This window comes from Lontra canadensis, unplaced genomic scaffold, assembly GCF_010015895.1.
Source record: "Lontra canadensis isolate GAN:19392208 unplaced genomic scaffold, GSC_riverotter_1.0 scaffold3, whole genome shotgun sequence".
Taxonomy (NCBI): domain Eukaryota; kingdom Metazoa; phylum Chordata; class Mammalia; order Carnivora; family Mustelidae; genus Lontra; species Lontra canadensis.
Window position 1 is genome coordinate 16,819,346 of NW_022630997.1, and position 14,108 is coordinate 16,833,453.

The following is a 14,108-nucleotide window of genomic DNA, read 5'->3' on the forward strand; positions in this document are numbered from 1 at the left end:
AAGCTGTATTAACACATTATGATGTCATTTATCAGTGATTGGCCAGAAGAAAAATGCCTAAGTACATGTACAACTACTTTACATTTTGTACTATAAACCAGCTAAATCACATATTAATGATAAGCAGTCTCACTAGTTCCCAGTGTTATTCCAAAGATTCTGAATGGCCAGGTCCTGAAGTTCATCTGTAATAGTAAGAAAGTTAAAAGGCTTACCACCCTCTTCGTTCTGCCAGGCCTCGCCACAGAGAATCTGTCCTGACCATCCTCTCGATGAGCTTCTTCCATAACATGCCATCAGATGTCACTCGGTACCATTCCTTACATACAAGTTCAGCAGCACATAGTGATCTGGCATCCAGGTATGACAGAATGTTCTCAGCAATGTGATCCAAACCCCGAGCTGTTGGGGGAGGGGAGTGCGGGCAAAGAAGAAGAATATAGGTGGTGAATGATTTTTTACAAAAAGTCCTTAAAAACAGAATAGCATTCATTCTGCTCCGAAGGCACATCATTGTCCCTAGTGTGGTCCAGTTTCTTTTTCAAACAGAAACTTGGGTAAAATGAGTGTCAATAATTTTTCCATAAGGTTACAGAAATGAACAATATTTTCCATCTTCCTTTAGATAAGGAAGTTAAAGCTAACAACCAGCAAACCCCCCAAGACATTAAAAATAAAAAGGATTCCAGAAAAACAATTCACATCTATCTATATGGATTTCAGCACTAGGGGATGTTCTATGGATGGCATCTCAAAGTCTGTGATTCAGACCCCCCCCCCCCAAATCTCTATATTAGGTCCATTTCTCATTCTCTTTCTATTACTGCTGCAGTTCCAAAGCTGTTCAGTAAAAGAAATATCCTTTAAATGTACTGGGGGAGAGGCACTAAGTCAGAATGTGCTGGGTTATAGAATTTGGGGCATGTAGAAAGAAGAGAAGAAGGAAATACAGACTGGTAATAGGAACATCCCGAGAGGAAAGACAGAGAGGTTTGTTTAAGTTCAAGTATGACTTTAATTTCAGATGTTTAAAAAAACTACATTTGAGAGTAGTTGCTGCTATAAAACCTAAATGACAGTTCACCAAACAAAAACAAAAAAATAAAACAAAAACAAAAAACACCCCAGACCAATAAACAACTTGGTTGGCATTTCAGAGACCATTTTGTAGGATGTATAGAGGAAAAGTATATATATATATATATATAGAACAGTGGAAGTAGATCTTGGGCTGACTAAACTGGATGGGCTTCCCAATTAAAATGCTCTACCACCCAAATCTGTAACTGAGGCCTCAGAGGAATAGATCCTATAAAATAGGATGATCATACTAATAAAGCTTTTGGCTGCTCTTCTAATTCACAAGTGAGACAAACACATTCGAAGTTACTTCTCTTTCAGGTTAAATATCAGAGGTTTGCTAAAGACTTAAATAGTGCAGAAGGATTCCTTCATACTCTGACTCCCTGAGGCACAAACTTAACAAACAGGAAAGAGAATACCACATTTCATTTTGTGCCTTTCCCTTGAAGCACACAAAGACACACTTGGACGCCATTAGCAACAATCCAAATGTGCTTAAACATTATTCTAATTATAAAATTGTATGGATATCAGTCACATTTTTCAGCAGATTTGGAAAAGAAAGCATTAAATGGATTTTGTTTGACTGGCATCACATGTTCATATTTAAGTATAAGCAGATGGAGGCATCCATCACCTAATTCTTATTAAAGGAAAATGACTATAAGCCAATTAAAGATATAATAATAAGTTCTTCATGCAAAAAACAGTGATGGTACAGTTCCTGCATGTTTAAAATGAAACTTTCTATGCCATCAGAAGTTTCCAAAATCCATTCCTGCGTTTTTAACGGCTATCATCAAATTGCTCCTGATCTTTCGCTATGTCCCTACAGTAAGTCTTTGGAAGTAATTTCACCTAACACTCCAAACAAACCCATTACGTTAATGGATTATAGGCATTTTTTGAAGTAGTTTGGTTTACTAAATGTAGCCAGATGGCATAGGTTTTTAAGTTAAAATGGCCATGAAACATTAGACTGATGATTTAATATCTTAGAAAATGGTCAGCAGATACACACCAGGGATCAGGATTAGGCAAAGGATACACAGGTCTAATCAACTCCTGTTCAGCTCTTAGTGGTATATGCTTGAGATAGTGGCATGTCTTGGTAATTGGGGAGAGCACAGTAATGAGGTATACACAGATTGTTCACACAATGAAAACTGTTTGCCTATGGCTAAAACAAAATCCAATGAGTGAAGAGGGGGCAGAAGTCTATTCTATTTAACAAAAAATATAGGTACAAATTTAGCTTTAAAATGGCTATTTCTAAGCTATAAATAGGTATTTCTTTTGTTTTAAAGGGGGATTTAAATTCCAATTTTGGAAAAACAAATTTACAAAAAGATAATTGGCAAAGATTAAGCAAAGAAGTAATACACAGTTTTACAGAGGGTTGGTATATTTTTCATAGAGGACAGTTTGGCACAAGTATTAAAAACCTTGAAAATGTTCATAATTCTTTAATGTAAGAAACCCACTTCTCTTGTTTTTTCCTAGGATGCCCAAAAGATTAGTAAGAATGTCCACCACAGCAAAGTTTATAACAGGAAAAACATTTTAAACTACTTATATGTTCCAAAAAGGTGTTAAATAATATGTGTTTTGGCCATCATAAAGAATATATAATACTATTTATGTTTTAAAAGAACACATAGGAAAATACATTAAGAAAACACAGTGAGAGAAAATGTTACAAATACTTATGATCCCAGCTTTAGAAGGAAATATACACAACTAGAAAAAATACTAAGGCCAAATATTAATAGCATATCAGCTATTAGTTAAATAGTAAGGCCAAAATATTAACAGCATATCAGCAGCTCTCTCTGAATGGTGGGGTTCTGGGAAATTTCATTTTTATATTTTAAACTGTTTTGAATTTCCTAAAATTCCTGTAACTTCTATAATCAGGAAACTGGAAAAATTAAAAAAACACGAAGATATGGTATTTTACAGATTCACTCATCTTTTGTACTCTATTTTCTCTCTTTCTTTCTTTCTTTCTTGATTTCTTTTTTTTTTTTTTTAGAGAGAAAGAGTGCTAGTGTGAGGCAAGAAGAAATGGAGAGGGAGAGAGAGAATGGAGCCCAAGGCAGGGCTTGATCTCCTGACCTGACCCTGAGATCACGACCTGAGCCAAAATCAAGAATCAGACACTTAATCTGATTGAGCCACCCAGGCACCCCTGAACTATATTTTCTTCTAAAACAAACTTTTAACAAAGAGGACAATCCTATGTTTTCTTGAGATAGTATTTGCCCCAAATACTGATGTCTACATAGTGTCCTAGGATCACATTGAGCATTCAGTAAAACCACATCATCATCCTCCCCTGAAAAAAAAAAATTTAAGTGTATATGTGCATGTGTGTGTATTTAAATATGTATATATATATATATATATATATATAGATAGATAGATATAGATATAGATATAGATATAGTTTTTGAGAGCTCTTTGCAGTCTGCAAACAGTGAGACTGCAAAGCCGGGAGTTTACATATTTAATGTTATAAGACTCCTGAGATACTTTTCTTTCTAAAATACTCAATTAAAAATGCTTCCTATTCAGTCCTATAATTTAAATATTGTTGATAAGTTCCCATAGAAATCCAAGTACATAAGTTAGCATATCTTAAAAACTAAGACACATTATCAAGGTAATACCTCGGAAAATATTTTTATTTGCATCTCTCAGTGGGTAAGAACAGGATGACTAGAAGGGCATGAGATGCAGAGAAGACAGGGGAAAGAGGAGTCTCTATTTCCAGAGAGTGATTTTGGGTATTTATACTCCCAAGAAGGTACGATTAAAGGACTCAGTTTATAAAAATCAAGCCAATAAAGACTTTTAAAAAGAGAGATGAAACTCCAGTTCCACTACCATTGTAACATATCTTCCAGGCAAATTAATAACACACAAGCACCCGTAGACATACCTGGCAGAGCAGTTATGAAATCCCTCTGCAACATAGGTTTAAGATACGAGTTTATGTGCCCATGTTGGTAATGACACATTTGGGATATAAGATGTTCCACAAATTCCACTTGATCGGACTCTGACCACTGCTCAAAATATTTGACACACAGTTCTTTTTCCTTCTCATAGCTTGCTGAGAGCTTTCGTTGCTTGGGCACAATCATACTGGAAGTGCCATTGGCAAGTTTTGTCTGTAGAAGAAGTGGATTAAAAAGAAACAAAAACAGTAAGTATTGAAAAGGAGGGAAATAGATACTTTTCTGATCTGGCATGCTTTGTTATGTCTGTATGTTGGAGCTCATGCTGTTACTCATTAGTAACTGGATATTTGTGAACAATTACACGGAAAGCCACACAAAGACCACGGTAAGTTGGTAAATCAGGAACAATGCTGGACAACTAGGCATCCATTTCTAAAAGTTCACAGGAAGATATTATTTGGAGATCTACAGAAGAAAGCTGAAAGCATGCTAAGTTATTATTACTAGCAAGCAAAAAAGCTAATTTGTTTTTTCTTGTATACACCAGTTACTGGGCATTTGTACAATTACAATTTATTTTTTAACAGTCAAATAAGAAACGTTCTGTGCAAAGAAAGGCTGATGAATAATTTGAGACTCTAGTACCTTTGGAGATAAAGCTTAACTGTAACATTTATATGCTCAATCTAACATTTTCCTTTTAAAAAAGAAATCAAAATTACATGCCACAAAATCTTTTTATTTATTAGTTCATTCAGTAAGTATCAACTGAGCACCTACAATGTGTCAAACACTGTCCTAAGTGCTAGGAATACAACACCGAACAAAAACAGCAATCTCTATCATCAGGCACTTATACTGCAGTGTGTACAGCATGATAAAACCATAAAGAAATAGAAAATATAAGGTGGATAGTGCTATTAAGAAAAATAAGGGAATAGGAAAAAACTACATGTTATTGTAGTAGGCAAAATTCTAAGATGGTTGACCCCAAGATTCTCGGTTCGTGGTGTACACGTATCTTCCCTCAGGTATTCAAACAAACACATAGGTACTGCTTTGATTTAATTAAGGTGCCAAATCGGCTGGCCTTAAGATGGGGAGATTACTGCAATGGGTCTGACCTATCAAATGAGCCCTTTAAAAGCAGAGAGTTCACTCTAATTGGTTGCAGAAGAAGAAGGGGGACCTCATGTAAAAGGATGTGGTCAGCCTCTGAGAGCTGACTGAGCATCCAGGTGACAGCCAGTAAGGAAATGGGGACCTCAAGCCTACAAAGGCAAGGTACTGTATTCTGACAACAATGATCTGAGAAGAGAATTTTCCCTCAGAGCCTCCAGATGTGAACTCAGCCTGGTCAGCATCTTCACCTCCGTCTTGTGATACTAGGAGCTGAGGAACCCGAGCCATGCTGTGCCAGAATTCTGACCTAGAAAACTGTGAGCTGATGAATGGGTGCCATTTTAACCTAATTTGTTACGTAGCAATTAAAAAAAAAAAAAACACACAAAAAACTAATATAGTTATTTAAGTCAGAGGGGTCAGAGATAGCTTTTCTAAAGAGATGACATTTAAACTGAGACATGAAAGGAAATGTGGGGACTAGACATTGTGTTACACGGGGGAAGAAACATCTAGGGCAAAGGGAATTTGAGGGCAAAGGTCCTGGGTGGCAGTCTCTCTGACATGTTCAAGGAATAGGTAAGAGGCCCAGTGTGGAGAGTATAGTTGGAGTAGTCCAAGCCAGATCATCCAGATCATTCATGTGGTGACAGCTAATCTCCAGTGATGGCTTGGGACAATTCCATCCCTGCCTGAACACGAATGCCATTCCTCCCGTGAAAAGGTAGAGTTTATCTTAGCTTTTGAATCTGGACTTTGGCTGACAGAATGGGGAGAAAGTGACATTCTAGGACTCCTAAGCCCACACAGCTTCTGCTTACTTTTTCTTAGAGCCTGGAGCCACCCTGTAAGAGATTTAGGCTACCCTCCTGGAGAGGGAAGTTGGGAAGATGGGAAGCTATGCAGAGAGAAAGGTCACATGGAGAATCACCTAGAAGCCTGAGAGTAACATGATCTGACACCTTCTAAAAGGATCATTACTGTGAGAAGAACAGACTATAGGGGACATAAATGGAAATAAGGAGACTAATTAAGAGACAACTTTACAGTAGTCCATGGAAAAGAACAATCTTTTGGACTTGAGTGGTAGCTGTAGAGGTGGTAAGAAATAATTGGGACTCAATGTGTATTTTGAAGGCAGAGCAAACTGGTTTTGCTGACAGACTGGGTATGAGGAAAAAAAAAAAAGGAGACAAGGATCATGTGCAAATTTGAAGGTGGAGACACTTGGAGAAGATTCAGAAATCAACAGAAACTTTTGCTACTCTGAAAAAAGTTGGCTTTCTTTAGAGGGTAATCACAAAGTGGTACAACTGGTACTTTTCAAAGTAATCTGATAGATCTTTGGCATATTTGTCTGAGGCAATCCCAATCTGGCAGGGAGGCCAATGTTACTATGGAGCTCATACCTGCTGGACATGCTGAATGTGCCATAAAGCTATCATATTTGTATAATCAACTTCTGCTATTTGAGGGATAGTCCGGCTTAATCTCTAAACATTAAACCCTTCATACAGGCTTCTTTACAAATGACTCCTGATAGAACTAAGAGTATATTTTCAAGAATGGTATTAGCCGTTTTGCTTACACAGAAAAAGCTAACACCTGTAAGAAACAAGCCCTGGTGTATGGAGCTGGATGTTTTCTAGCACAAGTGCCACTCTTGTCTATGATAGAGACTAAAAATGATTAATAAGAACCTTGTTGGACACAGGCCTTGGGGGATTTCAGAGCTGCCTTTTGTGTAGGTTATTTGTTTGCATTTCAGAAAAGGAAAACTTGTGAAATATGGAGTAAGATTTAGTGAGCTAATGAACGGGTGGGTGTACAAGCTTGACCAAATGCCACTTCTCACCTCAACAACCCAAACCTCCCACTCCATCATTTTTTATAAATTTGTCCTTTTGTCTTTTAAAAGGTAGAAATGGACTGGAGTTGGACGCTACCCAGGGTATTGTTTTCCAGAAATGCCAGAAACAGAGAACAATAATCAGCAATGGTAATGAAATGATTCTATTTATAACCTTCAACAAACCAGATGTTTCTATAATCACAGGGAGTCATGCTTGATCAGTAGTTATCAGACTAGTAACATAAAAATGCCTAAGGATTTCACAAGTTTGATTATTCCACTGCAGGAGCTAAAGTTCAGTCAGGACTTTCATATACATATACTTAAAAAAAAATTTTTTTTTTAAATTTATTTGAGAGAAAATGAGAGCGAGAGAGATCACAGAGAGAGAGGGAGAAAGAAGCAGGCTCCCCACTGAGCAGGGAGCCGGATGTGGGACTTGATCCCAGGACCCTTAGATCATGACCAGAGCCAAATATTGATGGCCAACCAACTGAACCACCCAGGCTCCCCAGGACTTTCTTATATTTCCAATGATCAAATCATAAATGGGACCTAAACCATTTGGCTATTAGAAATGAAGTATAAACTGAGAGTTCATGAATTTCCCAACAGTCTAGGCTATACCAGCGGACACTGTTTAGTTTTTAGTTACCACGCCCTAAACAGAGTATTTTCTTGTGAGGTAGAAAGACACACACCTCAGCCATCATCACTTTGAATGAGTTACTCTTAACTACTACACCACACGGCATTAAGAGCTTTGGTCCTACAATACAAAGTGTCAAATTCTAGCCCCTCAATTTACTAGCTGTGTGTCATGGCATAAACAACTTGATTTTTGCCCCCCTGAGTCTCTGCTTCCCTCAGCTGCCAAATTATAGGATATATTCCACTGGGTTTTTGTGAGGATCAAATAAAATAATCCAAGAAAACCATGCTTAGCTCACCACCTGGCACACAGGAAAACACTCAATAAACCAACACTCTTGATGAACTTCTGACACCGCTGGAGTTGGCCTTTCCTTCTCCTTTTGAAAACACATCCTTCTTTCTCACTGTGTAATATATATTTTTAAAATTTTCATTGCCGCAAATGTACACGGAACTGCATAATCTCAAGTGTATAGCTTGATGAATTTTCAGAATATAACTAGAGCCTAGATCAAGAAACAGATTACCATGAGCCTTATAACCCCTGCCTTGTGCTCCTTTTGTTGGGTCACTAGCCCCACCAAGGGTAAGCACTTTATTTAGTTCATTAAAAAATAAATAAATAAATAAATAAATAAATAAATATACTTTTTTAAACTGTCTACCTATACGATGTACAGCAGCATTTAAAAAATGTAATACTTAGGGATAAATTTAACAACATATGTGTTAATACCTGTAAAACTGAAAACAACAAAACAGTGCTGAGGGAAATTTTAAAAGACTTCAATAAATGAAGAGAGATACTATGTTCACAAATGGGACTGAATATGGTTAAGATGTTCATCTTTCCAATCGATCCATTGATAAGAGTCAATGTAGTAGCAATGAAATTCCAGCAAGCAAACAAGCAGATTCTAAAATTTGAATGGCAATGCAAAGGACCTAAACGTTAGCCAAGCGATCTTACAAAATAAAAACAAAGATGGAAGACTCAGACAACTGAATTTCAAGACTTAACAATAAAGCAATAGTAATCAAGATAGTGTGACTTTGCTATAAGGACAAACATGTAGATCGATGAAACAGAATACAGACTCCACAAAGAGACTTACATATGGCCAGCTCATTTTTGAGAAAGGTGCCAAGAAAATCCAATAAGGAAAATATAATCCTTTAAAAAGATGATGCTGAAACGTCTGGATACCCATACAGAAACAACAGACTTTGTTCTTTACTATCAACCATGTACAAAAATTAACTTAGGTGGATTCTGGATTTATGTGTAAGAGCTAAAACAGAATGTCTAGAAGCAAGCATAGAAGAAAATCTTGGTACTCTTGAGACAGGCAAGCATTTTATACACAGGGCACTAGAGCACAGACTTTTTTTTTTTTTAAGGAAAAAATAGATAAATGATAAATTAGCATGTGGCAAAATTTTAAACTTCTGATTTCTAAAAAAGAAAAAATTAAAATAAAAATACAAACCACAAACTGGGAGAAAACATTGCAATACTTATTTTTGACAAAGGACTTGTATCCAGTATATATAAAGAACTCTTAAAACTCGATAATAAGAAAACAAATAACCCTAGTTTTTTTTGTTTTGTTTCATTTTTTCTTTTTAATGAACCAAAGATCTGAACAGACATTTCACAAGAAAAGAATCATGGATGGCCAACAAGTTCATGGAAAGATATTCAACATCATGAGTCACTAGGGAAATGCAAATTAAAATCACAATGAGAGGGACATCTGGGAGGCTCAGTGGGTTCAGCCTTTGGCTCAGATCATGGTCTCAGGGTCCTGGGATCCAGCTCTGCATCGGGCTCTCTGCTTGGCGGGGAGCCTGCTTCCCCCTCTCTCTCTGCCTGCCTCTCTGCCTACTTGTGATCTCTCTCTCTCTGTCAAATAAATAAATAAAAATCTTTAAAAAACAATCACAACGAGATACTACTATACACTTATGAGAATGGCTAAGATGAAAAAGACTGAACATACTGGCAAGGACAAAGAGCAACTTGGACTCTCATACATTGCTGGCAATAATGGTTAAAGATACTACTACTTTAGAACACAGGAAGCAGTTTCTTAAAAAACTGAACACATGCTTATCATATGACCCAGCAACTCCACTGCTAGGCATTTACCTCCCCTACAAAATGAAAACATCTTTACACAAATACTTGTACATATATGCTCATAATAGTCCCAAGCTGAAAAAAAAAAAAAAACCTCAATGTCTACCAAAAGTTGAAAAGCAAACTGAAACCTATCTGTAAAATGGAATAGTACTCAGCAATGAAAGGAATGAACCACAGATACACAAAATTATATGTATGAATCTCAAACACATGCTGAACAAAAGAAGTCAGGTACCAAAACTCATACTTTACAACTCTACTTATATGAAACTCTAGGAACAACAATCTAATTTGTAATGATAAAAACAGATCAGTGGCTGACTGGAGCTGGATGTGGGGATGGGACTGACTGGGTAAGGGTGCAAGGGAAGTTTCTGGGGCAATAAACATGTTCTACAGCTTGACTGTTACACAGCTGTCTGTATACATTTGCCAAAATTCATCAGACTATATACTTAAAATGGGTGTATTTTATTGTATGTAAATTATATTTTAATAAAATTGAAACTTCCAAGGATAGAGTATTCCTAAGGATAAATGTTACTGCAATATTAGTTTCATTTGTAACTAAGATATTACATTTATAGAGCGCTCAGAGATAAAGGTCTTTGTTATCAAGCCTCTTCCCTCTATCATTCTCCCATACAGATTTTTCTACTAATGGCTGAAGTAAAAGTAGCAAAATTTCAATTTGAGAACCTCTGAAAATCCACAAGGGCACAGTGAAAAGTTCAATTATTAAAAAATCAAATGGTTGTATATTAGAGTGTATGGGAGAAAGGATAATAGTTACTGGTGGCAATAGAATTGATTTGGCTTTCCCAACAAAAGCTTGATGACTCAACCACTACTGTTCAAATGTCTAGGAAAGCTGACAAACAACCTCAGTTTAATGGTAACACTAACTGCACAGATCTTCTGCTTTTCTGTTTACAACGAACAGTTCCAAAAGAAAGAAAGGAAGAAAGAAGCTGTCAGATGACAGGCACTTAAATGAAAGGACTTAAGCATTTATATGACTCTCCTCAGCTTAGTCCTCAAAGGCTAAAGGCTTACATTTCCCACCTACCACCCCTGAAAAATATTACAAGCATCACTTTCAAAATTACCATGAATTCCTTTGAAGCTGAGCCAGGAGGGAAAATACAGACATCAACTAGCCTAACCACCACCACTGCAGTATCAAGTGAGCTCACTTTGCTAACTGTATTGAGTACAGGTTGGAAGATGCAGTATGGACTGGATGAACTTGATGTTGAAATGATGATAGATGTTTCTAGCTGGCAATCAAACCCTGCTTTTAATCACAGGGAAGGGTGTGGGTTAAGTAGAGAAAGAAAAATGTTCCAGACATAGGACACCCTTTGGAACTGGGGATGTAAGGACTAGATAGAGTAATATTTATGATATTTAAGGATTCTGTTTGGCCTTAAGAAGGGCTTTGAGAAGGGGGGGCTTGATATAGTTAATGGGGGATTAAGGAGTGCACTTGCCGTGATGAACACTGGATGATTAAAATAAAATAAATAAAATAAAAACTTTTAAAAAATGGCTTTGAGGAAACACTCAGGCACTGAAACCCATAGCAGGGGAAAGGGGACATAATGATTAAGCTGAGGGATGAGTCTAAGAATAAAATGGGCAAGGGTTGTAATGGGGATAAGGCTGTAGCCTAGGAGGGATAGGACAAGAACTTGGACTAAGGCTGGAACCTTAGAATTACCAGTCAACCAACAACCATTTATTGAGTTACTTCTCTGGGCACTTTTCTAGGTGCTAGAGAAAATGTAGCACCACAGGTTCTTTACCTTCTCTAGGGAGGAGTAGGGAGAGAATATATAATAAATACATTAACTTCAGAAACCAATAAATATTGTCAAGAAAACAAAATAAGGTAACATAAAAAAGGGAGGGAATAGTACAGCCTACTGTAACTGAGGTGGTCATGAAATGATGCAAAGGAGTTAACACTAGAGCTGAGATCTGAATAACGAGGGTCAGTCTTGTGAAGATCTGAGAATAGGCCCCCAGATACAAAGGAGTCAAAGGTGTGTGTTCAAATGAAAGACAGAAAGAAGGCTAGTATGGCTGGCACAGAGTGAATGTCAGGAAATGAGGTTAGTGAGGTGGCCTGGGGCCAGATCACAAAGGTCTTCTGGGCCACAGTAAGGAGTTTGGATTTCATCTGAAGTGTAAAGGAGAACCCCTGGAGGTTCTGAATGAGTCAAGTATGACATCATCTGATTTAATCCTTTGGAAATATTTATACTAGCTGCCATGTAGAGAATGGTGAGGGGATAACAAGAACAAGTTGCATGAACAGAGGAGGACCAATTAGCAGGTGGATAAAATAATCCAGGCAAGAGGAGATCATGGCCAAGATTAGAAGAGCTGGATTAGCAATTATTTGGAAGAAAGGTATTTTATCCTCACTAGAGGAAGGAGGACCTGCTGAGAATTCTAAGTTTGGGTTATAATACACATTTATTTCAATATAATAATTGACTTCTTCAATAGGGCTGGTCCTTCAAATGTTTAATCTGGTTATTAACCTGGAAGGTGACAGAACCAGGGTTCTTGTTCCTGTGGCCAGAAGAAAAAGGGTAAAACATTCAAGAGCTTTGAGGGGGAGAAGAAAGGATTTTTTAAAGGTCTAATACTATACTCTCTATTGGCTGTTGCCAGGTTTTAGTTAAATAAAAATTCAAAAGCACTGACTTTAAAGTTTTTTTGTTTTTCCTTGATTTCTTGGCAAAAACATCTCTTATGGAAGTTCAACACTGTCCTGGCCAAATTAAATGGAAATGGTGTTGTGTGCATTTTGATTAGGACCAAAAGAGATAAGCAAGCACACAGAGGGATGGGGACGTGGTGATAGCAGGGAGATCCAGAACAGCTCTAGAGATCCCAAAGAGCTAGGACAGAAACAAAAAGGAACCCAGAAGGGTTAGGGCCCATTGGCATCTGGGTATCTTTTATTTAACAGGGGATTTCAAGAAAAACTTGAACTTCATACAGTGTCTTAGAAGTCCTGAATTATTTTTTCTTTTTAAGAATTTTAAAGGATTTTGATTTAAGAATTTTAAAGGATTAAAGAAAGGATCTGGCCACAAATTGAACATGAAGAATGAGAGGTAATGAGTGTTCAAAAGTGGGATCACAGCTTTTATTGTTCTAATTTTCAGTTAAAAAACCACTATAACTTTCAGCAACCAAAGAAGTAGTCTGTTGTTCCATTCTCTTTTGAGGGGGGTGGTGGGGAGGGTGAAGTGAGAGTGCAAATGAAAAGAAAATGGTGGCCCTACATATAGAATGGGACATACATTTCAACAGAAGTAAGCATCACATTTCTCAGTGGGATTATTATATTAATATTTTAAGAGCTTCTACTAAATATGATTACATATTAGGTGAACTCATAAATATGTCAGATCTGATTAGTGAACATGGAAGACAGGAAGGGGTAGATTTGTCAGCAGAAGGAAAGTTTGCATTATGAATCTGACTGGTTTCTAATAACCAACAAGAAAAAGCCTGCAATCACTTCAATTCTTTCAAATAAAACTCACTAAAAACAAACTCACAAATATCCCAGTATACATGATTACTTAAAAAGACTGGACACTTGCCAATCTTTTCTATTCTTTTTTTTAAACTTACTAATTATAGGAAAAGCCATATAAAAAATTCATCAAAATCAAAACAAAGCCATTTTGATTATTTCCAGGTTTCTGAGGCAGTTCAAGAGATAAGATAGTCCCTTAACACTGCTAGGCTTCAAAACTGGGGCTCTTGTTTCTGTAGTGGGTTCCTTCATGCAACTTCATAGCTTCCAGGCCAATAGGTTCTTTTGTTCTAAACCAAAAACTCACAGCAGTTTAATTTACTGCTGCATTATTATAGCTACTAATAACTACACACACCTCCAAGGCTGGTAAACCCACTGATGTAGGCAGTGCCACCTTAAAAGGATTTTTGGATGGGTCTTACTGATGGGGGGGAAAAAGGACATAATGTTTAATTATAAGAAATGATTGAAATAGGCACAGACATACCCCGGGTGCCTCTGCACTGCAGCAAGCTCTAAACTTGTTATCGTTAATGGTTTAAATTTCACTGTGCTAATCATTTCAGGACACAAGCCTTTCTTGATAATCTAATGAATTATTCCAACATCCTTCAGCAAAAAAAAAATCCTCCATGACAGCACTAATTACAAGACGTTTTCCCAGAGCTTATGTAAAATATGACAGAGCAGCAGCTTAGGGAATTGCAGAAAACTGCT

General features: G+C 37.0%; 1 protein-coding gene across 7 annotated transcripts in view; it reads right to left on the reverse strand.

The window, feature by feature from the left end:
* The window catches only part of BTRC (beta-transducin repeat containing E3 ubiquitin protein ligase), a 177,615-nt gene that overhangs the window by 20,897 nt on the left and 142,610 nt on the right, over positions 1 to 14,108 (reverse strand). For all 7 annotated transcript variants that reach the window (XM_032881996.1, XM_032882023.1, XM_032881987.1 and 4 more), the window contains 2 exons: positions 4,028 to 4,259; positions 216 to 402 (listed from right to left, as the gene is read on the reverse strand). In XM_032881996.1, coding sequence (XP_032737887.1) covers positions 216 to 402; positions 4,028 to 4,259 — 419 coding nt within the window. The remainder of the gene's footprint in view (positions 1 to 215; positions 403 to 4,027; positions 4,260 to 14,108) is intronic.